The 19,748-nt window shown below is 42.9% G+C and overlaps 1 protein-coding gene across 1 annotated transcript in view; it reads left to right on the plus strand.

Annotated features, from left to right (window-relative positions):
* Positions 1–19,748, plus strand: part of LOC135538451 (chromosome transmission fidelity protein 18 homolog) — a 178,396-nt gene that overhangs the window by 56,436 nt on the left and 102,212 nt on the right. The window contains 2 exon segments of the mRNA XM_064964351.1: positions 125–287; positions 4,857–4,976. Of these exon segments, the coding sequence (XP_064820423.1) occupies positions 125–287; positions 4,857–4,976 (283 nt within the window).

Raw genomic sequence — 19,748 nt, forward strand, 5'->3', positions numbered from 1 at the left:
ATGTGTGTGGGTGTGTGTGTGTGTCTGACCGTGTGTGTGTGTGTGTGTCTGACCGTGTGTGTGTGTGTGACCGTGTGTGTGTCTGACCTTGTGTGTGTGTGTGTGTGTGTGTGTTTGTGTGTAGGCGTGTGGAGCAGGTGGTCTGTTTCCCAGGCTTGCCCCCCCATAGACAGCTGACCTACCAGACCAAACAGACGATCAGCAGAGAGATGGACCAGGAGAGGATGAGGAGGGCAGAATCACTGATGCTGCTACGCAACCCACACCCGGTCAGACACACACACACGGTCAGACACACACACACACACGGTCAGACACACACACACACACACAGACACACACACACACACGGTCAGACACACAGACACACACACACACACACACACACACACACACACACACACACACACACGGTCAGACACACACACACACACGGTCAGACACACACACACACACGGTCAGACACACACACACACACACGGTCAGACACACACACACACACACGGTCAGACACACACACACACACGGTCAGACACACACACACGGTCAGACACACACACACACACACGGTCAGACACACACACACGCACACGGTCAGACACACACACACGCACACGGTCACACACACACGGTCACACACACACGGTCACACACACACGGTCACACACACACGGTCACACACACACGGTCACACACACACACACACACACACACACACACACACACACACACACACACACACACACACACACACACACACACACACACACACACACACACACACACACACACACACACACAGGGTACCAGTGTTAGATTATAGAATGGATCATGGTGTGTATGGTACCAGTGTTAGATTACAGAATGGATCATGGTGTGTAGGGTACCAGTGTTAGATTATAGAATGGATCATGGTGTGTAGGGTACCAGTGTTAGATTATAGAATGGATCATGGTGTGTAGGGTACCAGAGTGTTAGATTATAGAATGGATCATGGTGTGTAGGGTACCAGTGTTAGATTACAGAATGGATCATGGTGTGTAGGGTACCAGTGTTAGATTATAGAATGGATCATGGTGTGTAGGGTACCAGTGTTAGATTATAGAATGGATCATGGTGTGTAGGGTACCAGTGTTAGATTACAGAATGGATCATGGTGTGTAGGGTACCAGGGTGTTAGATTACAGAATTGATTATGGTGTGTAGGGTACCAGGGTGTTAGAATGGATCATGGTGTGTAGGGTACCAGTGTTAGATTATAGAATGGATCATGGTGTGTAGGGTACCAGTGTTAGATTATAGAATGGATGGGTGGGGTTATATCCTTCCTGTTTGGCCCTGTCCGGGGTGTCCTCGGGTGGGGCCACAGTGTCTCCTGACCCCTCCTGTCTCAGCCTTCAGTATTTATGCTGCAGTAGTTTATGTGTCGGGGGGATCTGGGGTCAGTTTGTTATATCTGGAGTACTTCTCCTGTCCAATTCGGTGTCCTGTGTGAATCTAAGTGTGCGTTCTCTAATTCTCTCCTTCTCTCTCTCGGAGGACCTGAGCCCTAGGACCATGCCCCAGGACTACCTGACATGATGACTCCTTGCTGTCCCCAGTCCACCTGGCCGTGCTGCTGCTCCAGTTTCAACTGAACAGCGGCCCTAGGACCATGCCCCAGGACTACTTGACATGATGACTCCTTGCTGTCCCCAGTCCACCTGGCCGTGCTGCTGCTCCAGTTTCAACTGTTCTGCCTTATTATTATTCGACCATGCTGGTCATTTATGAACATTTGAACATCTTGGCCATGTTCTGTTATAATCTCTACCCGGCACAGCCAGAAGAGGACTGGCCACCCCACATAGCCTGGTTCCTCTCTAGGTTTCTTCCTAGGTTTTGGCTTTTCTAGGGAGTTTTTCCTAGCCACCGTGCTTCTACACCTGCATTGCTTGCTGTTTGGGGTTTTAGGCTGGGTTTCTGTACAGCACTTTGAGATATCAGCTGATGTACGAAGGGCTATATAAATAAATTTGATTTGATTTGATTTGATCATGGTGTGTAGGGTACCAGTGTTAGATTATAGAATGGATCATGGTGTGTAGGGTACCAGTGTTAGATTATAGAATGGATCATGGTGTGTAGGGTACCAGTGTTAGATTACAGAATGGATCATGGTGTGTAGGGTACCAGTGTTAGATTATAGAATGGATCATGGTGTGTAGGGTACCAGGGTGTTAGATTACAGAATTGATTATGGTGTGTAGGGTACCAGGGTGTTAGAATGGATCATGGTGTGTAGGGTACCAGTGTTAGATTATAGAGTGGATCATGGTGTGTAGGGTACCAGTGTTAGATTATAGAGTGGATCATGGTGTGTACCAGTGTTAGATTATAGAATGGATCATGGTGTGTAGGGTACCAGGGTGTTAGATTACAGAATGGATCATGGTGTGTAGGGTACCAGTGTTAGATTATAGAATGGATCATGGTGTGTAGGATACCAGTGTTAGATTATAGAATGGATCATGGTGTGTACCAGTGTTAGATTATAGAGTGGATCATGGTGTGTAGGGTACCAGAGTTAGATTACAGAATGGATCATGGTGTGTAGGGTACCAGTGTTAGATTATAGAATGGATCATGGTGTGTAGGGTACCAGAGTTAGATTATAGAATGGATCATGGTGTGTAGGGTATCAGAGTGTTAGATTACAGAATGGATCATGGTGTGTACCAGTGTTAGATTATAGAATGGATCATGGTGTGTAGGGTACCAGTGTTAGATTATAGAATGGATCATGGTGTGTAGGGTACCAGTGTTAGATTATAGAATGGATCATGGTGTGTAGGGTACCAGGGTTAGATTATAGAATGGATCATGGTGTGTAGGGTACCAGTGTTAGATTATAGAATGGATCATGGTGTGTAGGGTACCAGTGTTAGATTATAGAATGGATCATGGTGTGTAGGGTACCAGTGTTAGATTATAGAATGGATCATGGTGTGTAGGGTACCAGTGTTAGATTACAGAATGGATCATGGTGTGTAGGGTACCAGAGTGTTAGATTATAGAATGGATCATGGTGTGTAGGGTACCAGGGTTAGATTACAGAATGGATCATGGTGTGTAGGGTACCAGAGTGTTAGATTATAGAATGGATCATGGTGTGTAGGGTACCAGTGTTAGATTACAGAATGGATCATGGTGTGTAGGGTACCAGTGTTAGATTATAGAATGGATCATGGTGTGTAGGGTACCAGTGTTAGATTATAGAATGGATCATGGTGTGTAGGGTACCAGTGTTAGATTATAGAATGGATCATGGTGTGTAGGGTACCAGAGTGTTAGATTACAGAATGGATCATGGTGTGTAGGGTACCAGGGTGATTAGAATGGATCATGGTGTGTAGGGTACCAGTGTTAGATTATAGAATGGATCATGGTGTGTAGGGTACCAGTGTTAGATTATAGAATGGATCATGGTGTGTAGGGTACCAGTGTTAGATTATAGAATGGATCATGGTGTGTAGGGTACCAGTGTTAGATTATAGAATGGATCATGGTGTGTAGGGTACCAGTGTTAGATTACAGAATGGATCATGGTGTGTAGGGTACCAGTGTTAGATTACAGAATGGATCATGGTGTGTAGGGTACCAGGGTGTTAGATTACAGAATTGATTATGGTGTGTAGGGTACCAGGGTGTTAGAATGGATCATGGTGTGTAGGGTACCAGTGTTAGATTATAGAGTGGATCATGGTGTGTAGGGTACCAGTGTTAGATTATAGAGTGGATCATGGTGTGTACCAGTGTTAGATTATAGAATGGATCATGGTGTGTAGGGTACCAGGGTGTTAGATTACAGAATGTATCATGGTGTGTAGGGTACCAGAGTGTTAGATTATAGAATGGATCATGGTGTGTAGGATACCAGTGTTAGATTACAGAATGGATCATGGTGTGTACCAGTGTTAGATTACAGAATGGATCATGGTGTGTAGGGTACCAGAGTGTTAGATTATAGAATGGATCATGGTGTGTAGGGTACCAGTGTTAGATTATAGAATGGATCATGGTGTGTAGGGTACCAGAGTTAGATTATAGAATGGATCATGGTGTGTAGGGTATCAGAGTGTTAGATTACAGAATGGATCATGGTGTGTACCAGTGTTAGATTATAGAATGGATCATGGTGTGTAGGGTACCAGTGTTAGATTATTAGAATGGATCATGGTGTGTAGGGTACCAGTGTTAGATTATAGAATGGATCATGGTGTGTAGGGTACCAGGGTTAGATTATAGAATGGATCATGGTGTGTAGGGTACCAGTGTTAGATTATAGAATGGATCATGGTGTGTAGGGTACCAGTGTTAGATTATAGAATGGATCATGGTGTGTAGGGTACCAGTGTTAGATTATAGAATGGATCATGGTGTGTAGGGTACCAGTGTTAGATTGCAGAATGGATCATGGTGTGTAGGGTACCAGGGTTAGATTATAGAATGGATCATGGTGTGTAGGGTACCAGTGTTAGATTACAGAATGGATCATGGTGTGTAGGGTACCAGAGTTAGATTATAGAATGGATCATGGTGTGTAGGGTACCAGTGTTAGATTATAGAATGGATCATGGTGTGTAGGGTACCAGTGTTAGATTATAGAATGGATCATGGTGTGTAGGGTACCAGAGTTAGATTACAGAATGGATTTGTGATGTAATGTGTATTCTAATCATGTCTTTAAAGTGTTCTCTCTCTCTGTGTGTGTGTGGACCTGTGTGTGTGTGTGTGTGTGTGTGTGTGTATGTGTGTGTGTGTGTGTGTGTGTGTCAACACTGTGTGTGTGTGTGTGTGTGTGTGTGTGTTTTCAGAAGCAGGAGGAGGAGAAGGAGAAGCAGCCTAAGGCAGTGACATCATCTGTGACATCGTCCGTCAGGAACCACCAACAGAGGCTGGAGAACATCCTGAGAAACACTGTCGTCGAGATCAGGGTGAGAACTCACAGTATTCACACACCTTTATTTGAAATAGGATTACTGGTATTACCAGTATTTGATCCTCAATCAACACTCCTCCTCTGACTATATGGACCTGATCCTAGATCAACACTCCTCCTCTGATTATATGGACCTGATCCTAGATCAACACTCCTCCTCTGATTATATGGACCTGATCCTAGATCAACACTCCTCTGATTATATGGACCTGATCCTAGATCAACACTCCTCCTCTGATTATTATGGACCTGATCCTAGATCAACACTCCTCCTCTGATTATATGGACCTGATCCTAGATCAACACTCCTCCTCTGATTATATGGACCTGATCCTAGATCAACACTCCTCCTCTGATTATATGGACCTGATCCTAGATCAACACTCCTCTGATTATATGGACCTGATCCTAGATCAACACTCCTCCTCTGATTATATGGACCTGATCCTAGATCAACACTCCTCCTCTGATTATATGGACCTGATCCTAGATCAACACTCCTCCTCTGATTATATGGACCTGATCCTAGATCAACACTCCTCCTCTGATTATATGGACCTGATCCTAGATCAACACTCCTCCTCTGATTATATGGACCTGATCCTAGATCAACACTCCTCTGATTATATGGACCTGATCCTAGATCAACACTCCTCTGATTATATGGACCTGATCCTAGATCAACACTCCTCCTCTGATTATATGGACCTGATCCTAGATCAACACTCCTCTGATTATATGGACCTGATCCTAGATCAACACTCCTCCTCTGATTATATGGACCTGATCCTAGATCAACACTCCTCTGATTATATGGACCTGATCCTAGATCAACACTCCTCTGATTATATGGACCTGATCCTAGATCAACACTCCTCCTCTGATTATATGGACCTGATCCTAGATCAACACTCCTCCTCTGATTATATGGACCTGATCCTAGATCAACACTCCTCCTCTGATTATATGGACCTGATCCTAGATCAACACTCCTCCTCTGATTATATGGACCTGATCCTAGATCAACACTCCTCCTCTGATTATATGGACCTGATCCTAGATCAACACTCCTCTGATTATATGGACCTGATCCTAGATCAACACTCCTCTGATTATATGGACCTGATCCTAGATCAACACTCCTCCTCTGATTATATGGACCTGATCCTAGATCAACACTCCTCTGATTATATGGACCTGATCCTAGATCAACACTCCTCCTCTGATTATATGGACCTGATCCTAGATCAACACTCCTCTGATTATATGGACCTGATCCTAGATCAACACTCCTGATTATATGGACCTGATCTAGATCAACACTCCTCCTCTGATTATATGGACCTGATCCTAGATCAACACTCCTCCTCTGATTATATGGACCTGATCCTAGATCAACACTCCTCTGATTATATGGACCTGATCCTAGATCAACACTCCTGATTATATGGATCTAGATCAACACTCCTCCTCTGATTATATGGACCTGATCCTAGATCAACTCTCCTCCTCTGATTATATGGACCTGATCCTAGATCAACACTCCTCTGATTATATGGACCTGATCCTAGATCAACACTCCTCTGATTATATGGACCTGATCCTAGATCAACACTCCTCCTCTGATTATATGGACCTGATCCTAGATCAACACTCCTCCTCTGATTATATGGACCTGATCCTAGATCAACACTCCTGATTATATGGACCTGATCTAGATCAACACTCCTCCTCTGATTATATGGACCTGATCCTAGATCAACACTCCTCTGATTATATGGACCTGATCCTAGATCAACACTCCTCCTCTGATTATATGGACCTGATCCTAGATCAACACTCCTCCTCTGATTATATGGACCTGATCCTAGATCAACACTCCTCTGATTATATGGACCTGATCCTAGATCAACACTCCTCCTCTGATTATATGGACCTGATCCTAGATCAACTCTCCTCTGATTATATGGACCTGATCCTAGATCAACACTCCTCCTCTGATTATATGGACCTGATCCTAGATCAACACTCCTCTGATTATATGGACCTGATCCTAGATCAACACTCCTCCTCTGATTATATGGACCTGATCCTAGATCAACACTCCTCCTCTGATTATATGGACCTGATCCTAGATCAACACTCCTGATTATATGGACCTGATCTAGATCAACACTCCTCCTCTGATTATATGGACCTGATCCTAGATCAACTCTCCTCCTCTGATTATATGGACCTGATCCTAGATCAACACTCCTCCTCTGATTATATGGACCTGATCCTAGATCAACACTCCTCTGATTATATGGACCTGATCCTAGATCAACACTCCTCCTCTGATTATATGGACCTGATCCTAGATCAACACTCCTCCTCTGATTATATGGACCTGATCCTAGATCAACACTCCTCTGATTATATGGACCTGATCCTAGATCAACACTCCTCCTCTGATTATATGGACCTGATCCTAGATCAACACTCCTCCTCTGATTATATGGACCTGATCCTAGATCAACACTCCTCCTCTGATTATATGGACCTGATCCTAGATCAACACTCCTCCTGATCTGATTATTATGGACCTGATCCTAGATCAACACTCCTCCTCTGATTATATGGACCTGATCCTAGATCAACACTCCTCTGATTATATGGACCTGATCCTAGATCAACACTCCTCTGATTATATGGACCTGATCCTAGATCAACACTCCTCCTCTGATTATATGGACCTGATCCTAGATCAACACTCCCTCTGATTATATGGACCTGATCCTAGATCAACACTCCTCTGATTATATGGACCTGATCCTAGATCAACACTCCTCCTCTGATTATATGGACCTGATCCTAGATCAACACTCCTCCTCTGATTATATGGACCTGATCCTAGATCAACACTCCTCCTCTGATTATATGGACCTGATCCTAGATCAACACTCCTCTGATTATATGGACTCTCCTCTGATTATATGGACCTGATCCTAGATCAACACTCCTCCTCTGATTATATGGACCTGATCCTAGATCAACACTCCTCCTCTGATTATATGGACCTGATCCTAGATCAACACTCCTCCTCTGATTATATGGACCTGATCCTAGATCAACACTCCTCTGATTATATGGACCTGATCCTAGATCAACACTCCTCCTCTGATTATATGGACCTGATCCTAGATCAACACTCCTCCTCTGATTATATGGACCTGATCCTAGATCAACACTCCTCCTCTGATTATATGGACCTGATCCTAGATCAACACTCCTCCTCTGATTATATGGACCTGATCCTAGATCAACACTCCCTCTGATTATATGGACCTGATCCTAGATCAACACTCCTCCCTCTGATTATATGGACCTGATCCTAGATCAACACTCCTCCTCTGATTATATGGACCTGATCCTAGATCAACACTCCTCTGATTATATGGACCTGATCCTAGATCAACACTCCTCTGATTATATGGACCTGATCCTAGATCAACACTCCTCCTCTGATTATATGGACCTGATCCTAGATCAACACTCCTCCTCTGATTATATGGACCTGATCCTAGATCAACACTCCTCTGATTATATGGACCTGATCCTAGATCAACTCTCCTCTGATTATATGGACCTGATCCTAGATCAACACTCCTCCTATGATTATATGGACCTGATCCTAGATCAACTCTCCTCTGATTATATGGACCTGATCCTAGATCAACACTCCTCTGATTATATGGACCTGATCCTAGATCAACACTCCTCTGATTATATGGACCTGATCCTAGATCAACACTCCTCTGATTATATGGACCTGATCCTAGATCAACACTCCTCCTCTGATTATATGGACCTGATCCTAGATCAACACTCCTCCTCTGATTATATGGACCTGATCCTAGATCAACACTCCTCTGATTATATGGACCTGATCCTAGATCAACACTCCTCTGATTATATGGACCTGATCCTAGATCAACACTCCTCCTCTGATTATATGGACCTGATCCTAGATCAACACTCCTCTGATTATATGGACCTGATCCTAGATCAACACTCCTCTGATTATATGGACCTGATCCTAGATCAACACTCCTCCTCTGATTATATGGACCTGATCCTAGATCAACACTCCTCTGATTATATGGACCTGATCCTAGATCAACACTCCTCTGATTATATGGACCTGATCCTAGATCAACACTCCTCTGATTATATGGACCTGATCCTAGATCAACATTATATGGACCTGATCTCCTCTGATTATATGGACCTGATCCTAGATCAACACTCCTCTGATTATATGGACCTGATCCTAGATCAACACTCCTCCTCTGATTATATGGACCTGATCCTAGATCAACACTCCTCTGATTATATGGACCTGATCCTAGATCAACACTCCTCTGATTATATGGACCTGATCCTAGATCAACACTCCTCTGATTATATGGACCTGATCCTAGATCAACACTCCTCTGATTATATGGACCTGATCCTAGATCAACTCTCCTCTGATTATATGGACCTGATCTAGATCAACACTCCTCCTCTGATTATATGGACCTGATCCTAGATCAACACTCCTCCTCTGATTATATGGACCTGATCCTAGATCAACACTCCTCCTCTGATTATATGGACCTGATCCTAGATCAACACTCCTCTGATTATATGGACCTGATCCTAGATCAACACTCCTCCTCTGATTATATGGACCTGATCCTAGATCAACACTCCTCTGATTATATGGACCTGATCCTAGATCAACACTCCTCCTCTGATTATATGGACCTGATCCTAGATCAACACTCCTCCTCTGATTATATGGACCTGATCCTAGATCAACACTCCTCTGATTATATGGACCTGATCCTAGATCAACACTCCTCCTCTGATTATATGGACCTGATCCTAGATCAACACTCCTCCTCTGATTATATGGACCTGATCCTAGATCAACACTCCTCCTCTGATTATATGGACCTGATCCTAGATCAACACTCCTCTGATTATATGGACAGGGGGGAGCTGATCCTAGATCAAATCTAATTGTATTAGTCACATGTCCCGAATGCAACTGGTGTGCAGACCCCACCCAACCTGTTCAGTGAAATGCTGACTTACAGGCCCAAATCAACAATGCAGTTTCAACAAATACGGATAAGACTAAGAAATTAAAGTAACAAGTAATTAAAGAGCAGCAGTAAAATAACAATAGGGAGACTATATACAGGGGGGTACCAGTAAAGAGTCAATGTGTGCGGGGGCACTGGTTGGTTGAGGTAATATGTACATATAGGTAGAGTTATTAAAGTGACTATGCATAGATGATAACAACAGAGAGTAGCAACGGTGTGGGGGAGGGGGCGATGCAAATAGTCTGGGTAGTCATTTGGTTACCTGTTCAGGAGGCTTATGGCTAGAAGCTGTTGAGAAGCCTTTTGGACGTAGACTTGGCGCTCCGGTACCGTTTGCCATGCGGGAACAGAGAGAACAGTCTATGACTAGGGTGGCTGGAGTCTTTGACAATTTCTAGTGCCTTTCTCTGACACCGCCTGGTATAGAGGTCCTGGATGGCAGGAAGCTTGGCCCCAGTGATGCACTGGGCCGTACACACTCCCTCTGTAGTGCCATTTTAATTTTTAATTTTTTAATTTTTTTATTTTACTAGGCAAGTCAGTTAAGAACAAATTCTTATTTTCAATGACGGCCTGGGAACAGTGGGTTAACTGCCTGTTCAGGGGCAGAACGACAGATTTGTACCTTGTCAGCTCGGGGTTTGAACTTGCAACCTTTCGGGACCTTACTAGTCCAACGCTCTAATTATACTGGACCTTACCCTAGCCGCCCCATGGGTATATGGACAGTGATGCATCCAGTCAGGATGCTCTTGATGGTGCAGCTGTGAAACCTTTTGAGGACCCAAAACGTCTCCTGATGGGGGATAGGCGTAGTCGTGCCCTCTTCACAACTGTCTTGGTATGCTTGGACCATGTAAGTTTGTTTTTCTGGCACCACACGGCCAGGTCCCTGACTTGCTCCCTATAGGCTGTCTCGTCGTCGTCGGTGATCAGGCCTACCACTGTTGTGTCATCAGCAAACTTAATGATGGTGTTGGGGTCTTGCCTGGCCGTGCAGTCATGAGTGAACAGGGAGTACAGGAGGGGACTGAGCACACACCGCTGAGGAGCCCTGTGTTGAGGATCAGCGTGGCGGTTGTGTTGTTACCGACCCTCACCACCTGGGGGCGGGCCGTCAGGAAGTCCAGGATCCAGTTGCAGAGGGAGGTGTTTAGTCACAGGGTCCTTAGCTTAGTGATGAGCTTTGAGGACACTATGGTGTTGAACGCTGAGTCGATGAATAGCATTCTCACGTAGATGTTCCTTTTGTCCAGGTGGGAAAGGGCAGTGTGGAGTGAGATAGATAGACCAATAGCAATAGAGGGCAGTGTGGAGTGAGATAGATAGACCAATAGCAATAGAGGGCAGTGTGGAGTGAGATAGATAGACCAATAGCAATAGAGGGCAGTGTGGAGTGAGATAGATAGACCAATAGCAATAGAGGGCAGTGTGGAGTGAGATAGATAGACCAATAGCAATAGAGGGCAGTGTGGAGTGAGATAGATAGACCAATAGCAATAGAGGGCAGTGTGGAGTTATATGAGATAGATAGACCAATAGCAATAGAGGGCAGTGTGGAGTGAGATAGATAGACCAATAGCAATAGAGGGCAGTGTGGAGTGAGATAGATATGACCAATAGCAATAGAGGGCAGTGTGGAGTGAGATAGATAGACCAATAGCAATAGAGGGCAGTGTGGAGTGAGATAGATAGACCAATAGCAATAGAGACTGCATCATCCTGTAGGTCTGTTAGGTCGTTATGCAAATTGGAGTCTCGGGTTTCTTCATGTGACCAGCCTTTCAGCACTCTGATTATATGGACAGGGGTGGATCCTAGATCAGCCCTCCTACTCTGATTATATGGACAGGGGTGGATCCTAGATCAGCCCTCTGATTATACTCTGATTATATGGACAGGGGGTGGATCCTAGATCAGCCCTCCTACTCTGATTATATGGACAGGGGTGGATCCTAGATCAGCCCCTCCTACTCTGATTATATGGACAGGGGTGGATCCTAGATCAGCCCTCCTACTCTGATTATATGGACAGGGGTGGATCCTAGATCAGCCCCTACTACTCTGATTATATGGACAGGGGTGGATCCTAGATCAGCCCTCCTACTCTGATTATATGGACAGGGGTGGATCCTAGATCAGCCCTCCTACTCTGATTATATGGACAGGGGTGGATCCTAGATCAGCCCTCCTACTCTGATTATATGGACAGGGGTGGATCCTAGATCAGCCCTCCTACTCTGATTATATGGACAGGGGTGGATCCTAGATCAGCCCTCCTACTCTGATTATATGGACAGGGGTGGATCCTAGATCAGCCCTCCTACTCTGATTATATGGACAGGGGTGGATCCTAGATCAGCCCTCCTACTCTGATTATATGGACAGGGGTGGATCCTAGATCAGCCCTCCTACTCTGATTATATGGACAGGGGTGGATCCTAGATCAGCCCTCCTACTCTGATTATATGGACAGGGGTGGATCCTAGATCAGCCCTACTACTCTGATTATATGGACAGGGGTGGATCCTAGATCAGCCCTCCTACTCTGATTATACTGACAGGGGTGGATCCTAGATCAGCCCTCCTACTCTGATTATACTGACAGGGGTGGATCCTAGATCAGCCCTCCTACTATCAGGCACTTTGTGAGTACAGCATATCAGTCAGACACTCAGACACTCACTCACTCAGACTCACTCTCTCCATCTATCTGTCTCAGTCAGACTCTCTCTCACTCAATCAGACTCCATCTATCTGTCTCTCTCTCTCTCCAATCTCTCCATCTATCTGCCTCAGTCTCTCTCTCCAATATCTCTCCATCTATCTGTCTCTCTCTCTCTCTCCAATCTCTCCATCTATCTGCCTCTCTCTCTCTCTCTCTCTCTCTCTCTCTCCAGTATCTCTCCATCTATCTGCCTCTCTCTCTCTCTCCAGTATCTCTCCATCTATCTGCCTCTCTCTCTCTCCAATATCTCTCCATCTATCTGCCTCTCTCTCTCTCCAATATCTCTCCATCTATCTGCCTCTCTCTCTCTCCAATATCTCTCCATCTATCTTTCTCTCTCTCCAGTATCTCTCCATCTATCTGCCTCTCTTTCTCTCCAGTATCTCTCCATCTATCTGCCTCTCTCTCTCACTCCAGTATCTCTCCATCTAGCCTTCACCCCAATGCTCTTATCTATTTGTTTTTAACTTCTCACTTTATGAATACAGATCCATAAAGATAAAGATTTAATAAATATTTCTGAAATGTGCACTGGTTCACTTCCTCGTGGATTTAACAGAATGTAGTGGTGTTAATATGGTTAATCTATGAGGAGGAGGACAAAGCTAATCTCAAGAAGGAGAGAATCACGAGGGAGAGGAAGGAGAGAAAGATGGAGAGAGTGATGAGCCCAGATCTGAAACCAGGTTAATGACAGATGGTGTGTATTAGACTCTGAAACCAGGTTAATGACAGATGGTGTGTATTAATGACTCCAGGTTAATGACAGATGGTGTGTATTAGACTGAAACCAGGTTAATGACAGATGGTGTGTATTAGACTCTGAAACCAGGTTAATGACAGATGGTGTGTATTAGACTGAAACCAGGTTAATGACAGATGGTGTGTATTAGACTCTGAAACCAGGTTAATGACAGATGGTGTGTATTAGACTGAAACCAGGTTAATGACAGATGGTGTGTATTAGACTCTGAAACCAGGTTAATGAAACCAGGTTAATGACAGATGGTGTGTATTAGACTCTGAAACCAGGTTAATGACAGATGGTGTGTATTAGACTCTGAAACCAGGTTAATGACAGATGGTGTGTATTAGACTGAAACCAGGTTAATGACAGATGGTGTGTATTAGACTGAAACCAGGTTAATGACAGATGGTGTGTATTAGACTCTGAAACCAGGTTAATGACAGATGGTGTGTATTAGACTGAAACCAGGTTAATGACAGATGGTGTGTATTAGACTGAAACCAGGTTAATGACAGATGGTGTGTATTAGACTGAAACCAGGTTAATGACAGATGGTGTGTATTAGACTCTGAAACCAGGTTAATGACAGATGGTGTGTATTAGACTGAAACCAGGTTAATGACAGATGGTGTGTATTAGACTCTGAAACCAGGTTAATGACAGATGGTGTGTATTAGACTCTGAAACCAGGTTAATGACAGATGGTGTGTATTAGACTGACAGATGGTGTGTATTAGACTGAAACCAGGTTAATGACAGATGGTGTGTATTAGACTCCAGGTTAATGACAGATGGTGTGTATTAGACTGAAACCAGGTTAATGACAGATGGTGTGTATTAGACTCTGAAACCAGGTTAATGACAGATGGTGTGTATTAGACTGAAACCAGGTTAATGACAGATGGTGTGTATTAGACTCTGAAACCAGGTTAATGACAGATGGTGTGTATTAGACTCTGAAACCAGGTTAATGACAGATGGTGTGTATTAGACTCTGAAACCAGGTTAATGACAGATGGTGTGTATTAGACTCTGAAACCAGGTTAATGACAGATGGTGTGTATTAGACTCTGAAACCAGGTTAATGACAGATGGTGTGTATTGAAACCAGGTTAATGACAGATGGTGTGTATTAGACTGAAACCAGGTTAATGACAGATGGTGTGTATTAGACTCTGAAACCAGGTTAATGACAGATGGTGTGTATTAGACTCTGAAACCAGGTTAATGACAGATGGTGTGTATTAGACTGAAACCAGGTTAATGACAGATGGTGTGTATTAGACTCTGAAACCAGGTTAATGACAGATGGTGTGTATTAGACTCTGAAACCAGGTTAATGACAGATGGTGTGTATTAGACTCTGAAACCAGGTTAATGACAGATGGTGTGTATTAGACTGAAACCAGGTTAATGACAGATGGTGTGTATTAGACTCTGAAACCAGGTTAATGACAGATGGTGTGTATTAGACTCTGAAACCAGGTTAATGACAGATGGTGTGTATTAGACTGAAACCAGGTTAATGACAGATGGTGTGTATTAGACTCTGAAACCAGGTTAATGACAGATGGTGTGTATTAGACTCCAGGTTAATGACAGATGGTGTGTAAGACTGAAACCAGGTTAATGACAGATGGTGTGTATTAGACTCTGAAACCAGGTTAATGACAGATGGTGTGTATTAGACTCTGAAACCAGGTTAATGACAGATGGTGTGTATTAGACTGAAACCAGGTTAATGACAGATGGTGTGTATTAGACTCCAGGTTAATGACAGATGGTGTGTATTAGACTCTGAAACCAGGTTAATGACAGATGGTGTGTATTAGACTGAAACCAGGTTAATGACAGATGGTGTGTATTAGACTCTGAAACCAGGTTAATGACAGATGGTGTGTATTAGACTGAAACCAGGTTAATGACAGATGGTGTGTATTAGACTCTGAAACCAGGTTAATGACAGATGGTGTGTATTAGACTGAAACCAGGTTAATGACAGATGGTGTGTATTAGACTCTGAAAGGTTAATGACCAGGTTAATGACAGATGGTGTGTATTAGACTCTGAAACCAGGTTAATGACAGATGGTGTGTATTAGACTCTGAAACCAGGTTAATGACAGATGGTGTGTATTAGACTCTGAAACCAGGTTAATGACAGATGGTGTGTATTAGACTCCAGGTTAATGACAGATGGTGTGTATTAGACTGAAACCAGGTTAATGACAGATGGTGTGTATTAGACTGAAAACCAGGTTAATGACAGATGGTGTGTATTAGACTATTAGACTCTGAAACCAGGTTAATGACAGATGGTGTGTATTAGACTCTGAAACCAGGTTAATGACAGATGGTGTGTATTAGACTGAAACCAGGTTAATGACAGATGGTGTGTATTAGACTCTGAAACCAGGTTAATGACAGATGGTGTGTATTAGACTCTGAAACCAGGTTAATGACAGATGGTGTGTATTAGACTGAAACCAGGTTAATGACTGGTGTGTATTAGAAACCAGGTTAATGACAGATGGTGTGTATTAGACTGAAACCAGGTTAATGACAGATGGTGTGTATTAGACTGAAACCAGGTTAATGACAGATGGTGTGTATTAGACTGAAACCAGGTTAATGACAGGTGTGTATGACTCTGAAACCAGGTTAATGACAGATGGTGTGTATTAGACTCTGAAACCAGGTTAATGACAGATGGTGTGTATTAGACTGAAACCAGGTTAATGACAGATGGTGTGTATTAGACTGAAACCAGGTTAATGACAGATGGTGTGTATTAGACTCTGAAACCAGGTTAATGACAGATGGTGTGTATTAGACTCTGAAACCAGGTTAATGACAGATGGTGTGTATTAGACTCTGAAACCAGGTTAATGACAGATGGTGTGTATTAGACTCTGAAACCAGGTTAATGACAGATGGTGTGTATTAGACTCTGAAACCAGGTTAATGACAGATGGTGTGTATTAGACTCTGAAACCAAACCAGGTTAATGACAGATGGTGTGTATTAGACTCTGAAACCAGGTTAATGACAGATGGTGTGTATTAGACTGAAAACCAGGTTAATGACAGATGTTAATGAAACCAGGTTATGATGGTGTGTATTAGACTGAAACCAGGTTAATGACAGATGGTGTGTATTAGACTGAAACCAGGTTAATGACAGATGGTGTGTATTAGACTCTGAAACCAGGTTAATGACAGATGGTGTGTATTAGACTCTGAAACCAGGTTAATGACAGATGGTGTGTAAACCAGGTTAATGACTGGTGTGTATTAGACTGAAACCAGGTTAATGACAGATGGTGTGTATTAGACTCTGAAACCAGGTTAATGACAGATGGTGTGTATTAGACTCTGAAACCAGGTTAATGACAGATGGTGTGTATTAGACTGAAACCAGGTTAATGACAGATGGTGTGTATTAGACTGAAACCAGGTTAATGACAGATGGTGTGTATTAGACTCTGAAACCAGGTTAATGACAGATGGTGTGTATTAGACTCTGAAACCAGGTTAATGACAGATGGTGTGTATTAGACTGAAACCAGGTTAATGACAGATGGTGTGTATTAGACTCCAGGTTAATGACAATGGTGTGTATTAGACCAGGTTAATGACAGATGGTGTGTATTAGACTTAAACCAGGTTAATGACAGATGGTGTGTATTAGACTGAAACCAGGTTAATGACAGATGGTGTGTATTAGACTGAAACCAGGTTAATGACAGATGGTGTGTATTAGACTCTGAAACCAGGTTAATGACAGATGGTGTGTATTAGACTCTGAAACCAGGTTAATGACAGATGGTGTGTATTAGACTCTGAAACCAGGTTAATGACAGATGGTGTGTATTAGACTTAATGACAGATGGTGTGTATTAGACCAGGTTAATGACAGATGGTGTGTATTAGACTCTGAAACCAGGTTAATGACAGATGGTGTGTATTAGACTCTGAAACCAGGTTAATGACAGATGGTGTGTATTAGACTCTGAAACCAGGTTAATGACAGATGGTGTGTATTAGACTCTGAAACCAGGTTAATGACAGATGGTGTGTATTAGACTCTGAAACCAGGTTAATGACAGATGGTGTGTATTAGACTGAAACCAGGTTAATGTATTAGACTGAAACCAGGTTAATGACAGATGGTGTGTATTAGACTCTGAAACCAGGTTAATGACAGATGGTGTGTATTAGACTGAAACCAGGTTAATGACAGATGGTGTGTATTAGACTCTGAAAGGTTAATGACAGATGGTGTATTAGACTCTGAAACAGGTTAATGACAGATGGTGTGTATTAGACTCTGAAACCAGGTTAATGACAGATGGTGTGTATTAGACTGAAACCAGGTTAATGACAGATGGTGTGTATTAGACCAAACCAGGTTAATGACAGATGGTGTGTATTAGACTGAAACCAGGTTAATGACAGATGGTGTGTATTAGACTGAAACCAGGTTAATGACAGATGGTGTGTATTAGACTCTGAAACCAGGTTAATGACAGATGGTGTGTATTAGACTGAAACCAGGTTAATGACAGATGGTGTGTATTAGACTCTGAAACCAGGTTAATGACAGATGGTGTGTATTAGACTCTGAAACCAGGTTAATGACAGATGGTGTGTATTAGACTCTGAAACCAGGTTAATGACAGATGGTGTGTATTAGACTCTTAATGACAGATGGTGTGTAACCAGGTTAATGACAGATGGTGTGTATTAGACTGAAACCAGGTTAATGACAGATGGTGTGTATTAGACTCTTAATGAAACCAGGTTAATGACAGATGGTGTGTATTAGACTCTGAAACCAGGTTAATGACAGATGGTGTGTATTAGACTGAAACCAGGTTAATGACAGATGGTGTGTATTAGACTGAAACCAGGTTAATGACAGATGGTGTGTATTAGACTCTGAAACCAGGTTAATGACAGATGGTGTGTATTAGACTCTGAAACCAGGTTAATGACAGATGGTGTGTATTAGACTCTGAAACCAGGTTAATGACAGATGGTGTGTATTAGACTCTGAAACCAGGTTAATGACAGATGGTGTATTAGACTGAAACCAGGTTAATGACAGAGGGTGTGTATTAGACTCTGAAACCAGGTTAATGACAGATGGTGTGTATTAGACTCTGAAACCAGGTTAATGACAGATGGTGTGTATTAGACTGAAACCAGGTTAATGACAGATGGTGTGTATTAGACTGAAACCAGGTTAATGACAGATGGTGTGTATTAGACTGAAACCAGGTTAATGACAGATGGTGTGTATTAGACTCCAGGTTAATGAAACCAGGTTAATGACAGATGGTGTGTATTAGACTCTGAAACCAGGTTAATGACAGATGGTGTGTATTAGACTGAAACCAGGTTAATGACAGATGGTGTGTATTAGACTGAAACCAGGTTAATGACAGATGGTGTGTATTAGACTCTGAAACCAGGTTAATGACAGATGGTGTGTATTAGACTCTGAAACCAGGTTAATGACAGATGGTATTAGACTGAAACCAGGTTAATGACAGATGGTGTATTAGACTGAAACCAGGTTAATGACAGATGGTGTGTATTAGACTGAAACCAGGTTAATGACAGATGGTGTGTATTAGACTCTGAAACCAGGTTAATGACAGATGGTGTGTATTAGACTGAAACCAGGTTAATGACAGATGGTGTGTATTAGACTGAAACCAGGTTAATGACAGATGGTGTGTATTAGACTCTGAAACCAGGTTAATGACAGATGGTGTGTATTAGACTCTGAAACCAGGTTAATGACAGATGGTGTGTATTAGACTCTGAAACCAGGTTAATGACAGATGGTGTGTATTAGACTCTGAAACCAGGTTAATGACAGATGGTGTGTATTAGACTCTGAAACCAGGTTAATGACAGATGGTGTGTATTAGACTCTGAAACCAGGTTAATGACAGATGGTGTGTATTAGACTCTGAAACCAGGTTAATGACAGATTGTGTGTATTAGACTGAAACCAGGTTAATGACAGATGGTGTGTATTAGACTGAAACCAGGTTAATGACAGATGGTGTGTATTAGACTGAAACCAGGTTAATGACAGATGGTGTGTATTAGACTCTGAAACCAGGTTAATGACAGATGGT

This window comes from Oncorhynchus masou, unplaced genomic scaffold (genome assembly GCF_036934945.1).
Source record: "Oncorhynchus masou masou isolate Uvic2021 unplaced genomic scaffold, UVic_Omas_1.1 unplaced_scaffold_966, whole genome shotgun sequence".
Classification (NCBI taxonomy): domain Eukaryota; kingdom Metazoa; phylum Chordata; class Actinopteri; order Salmoniformes; family Salmonidae; genus Oncorhynchus; species Oncorhynchus masou.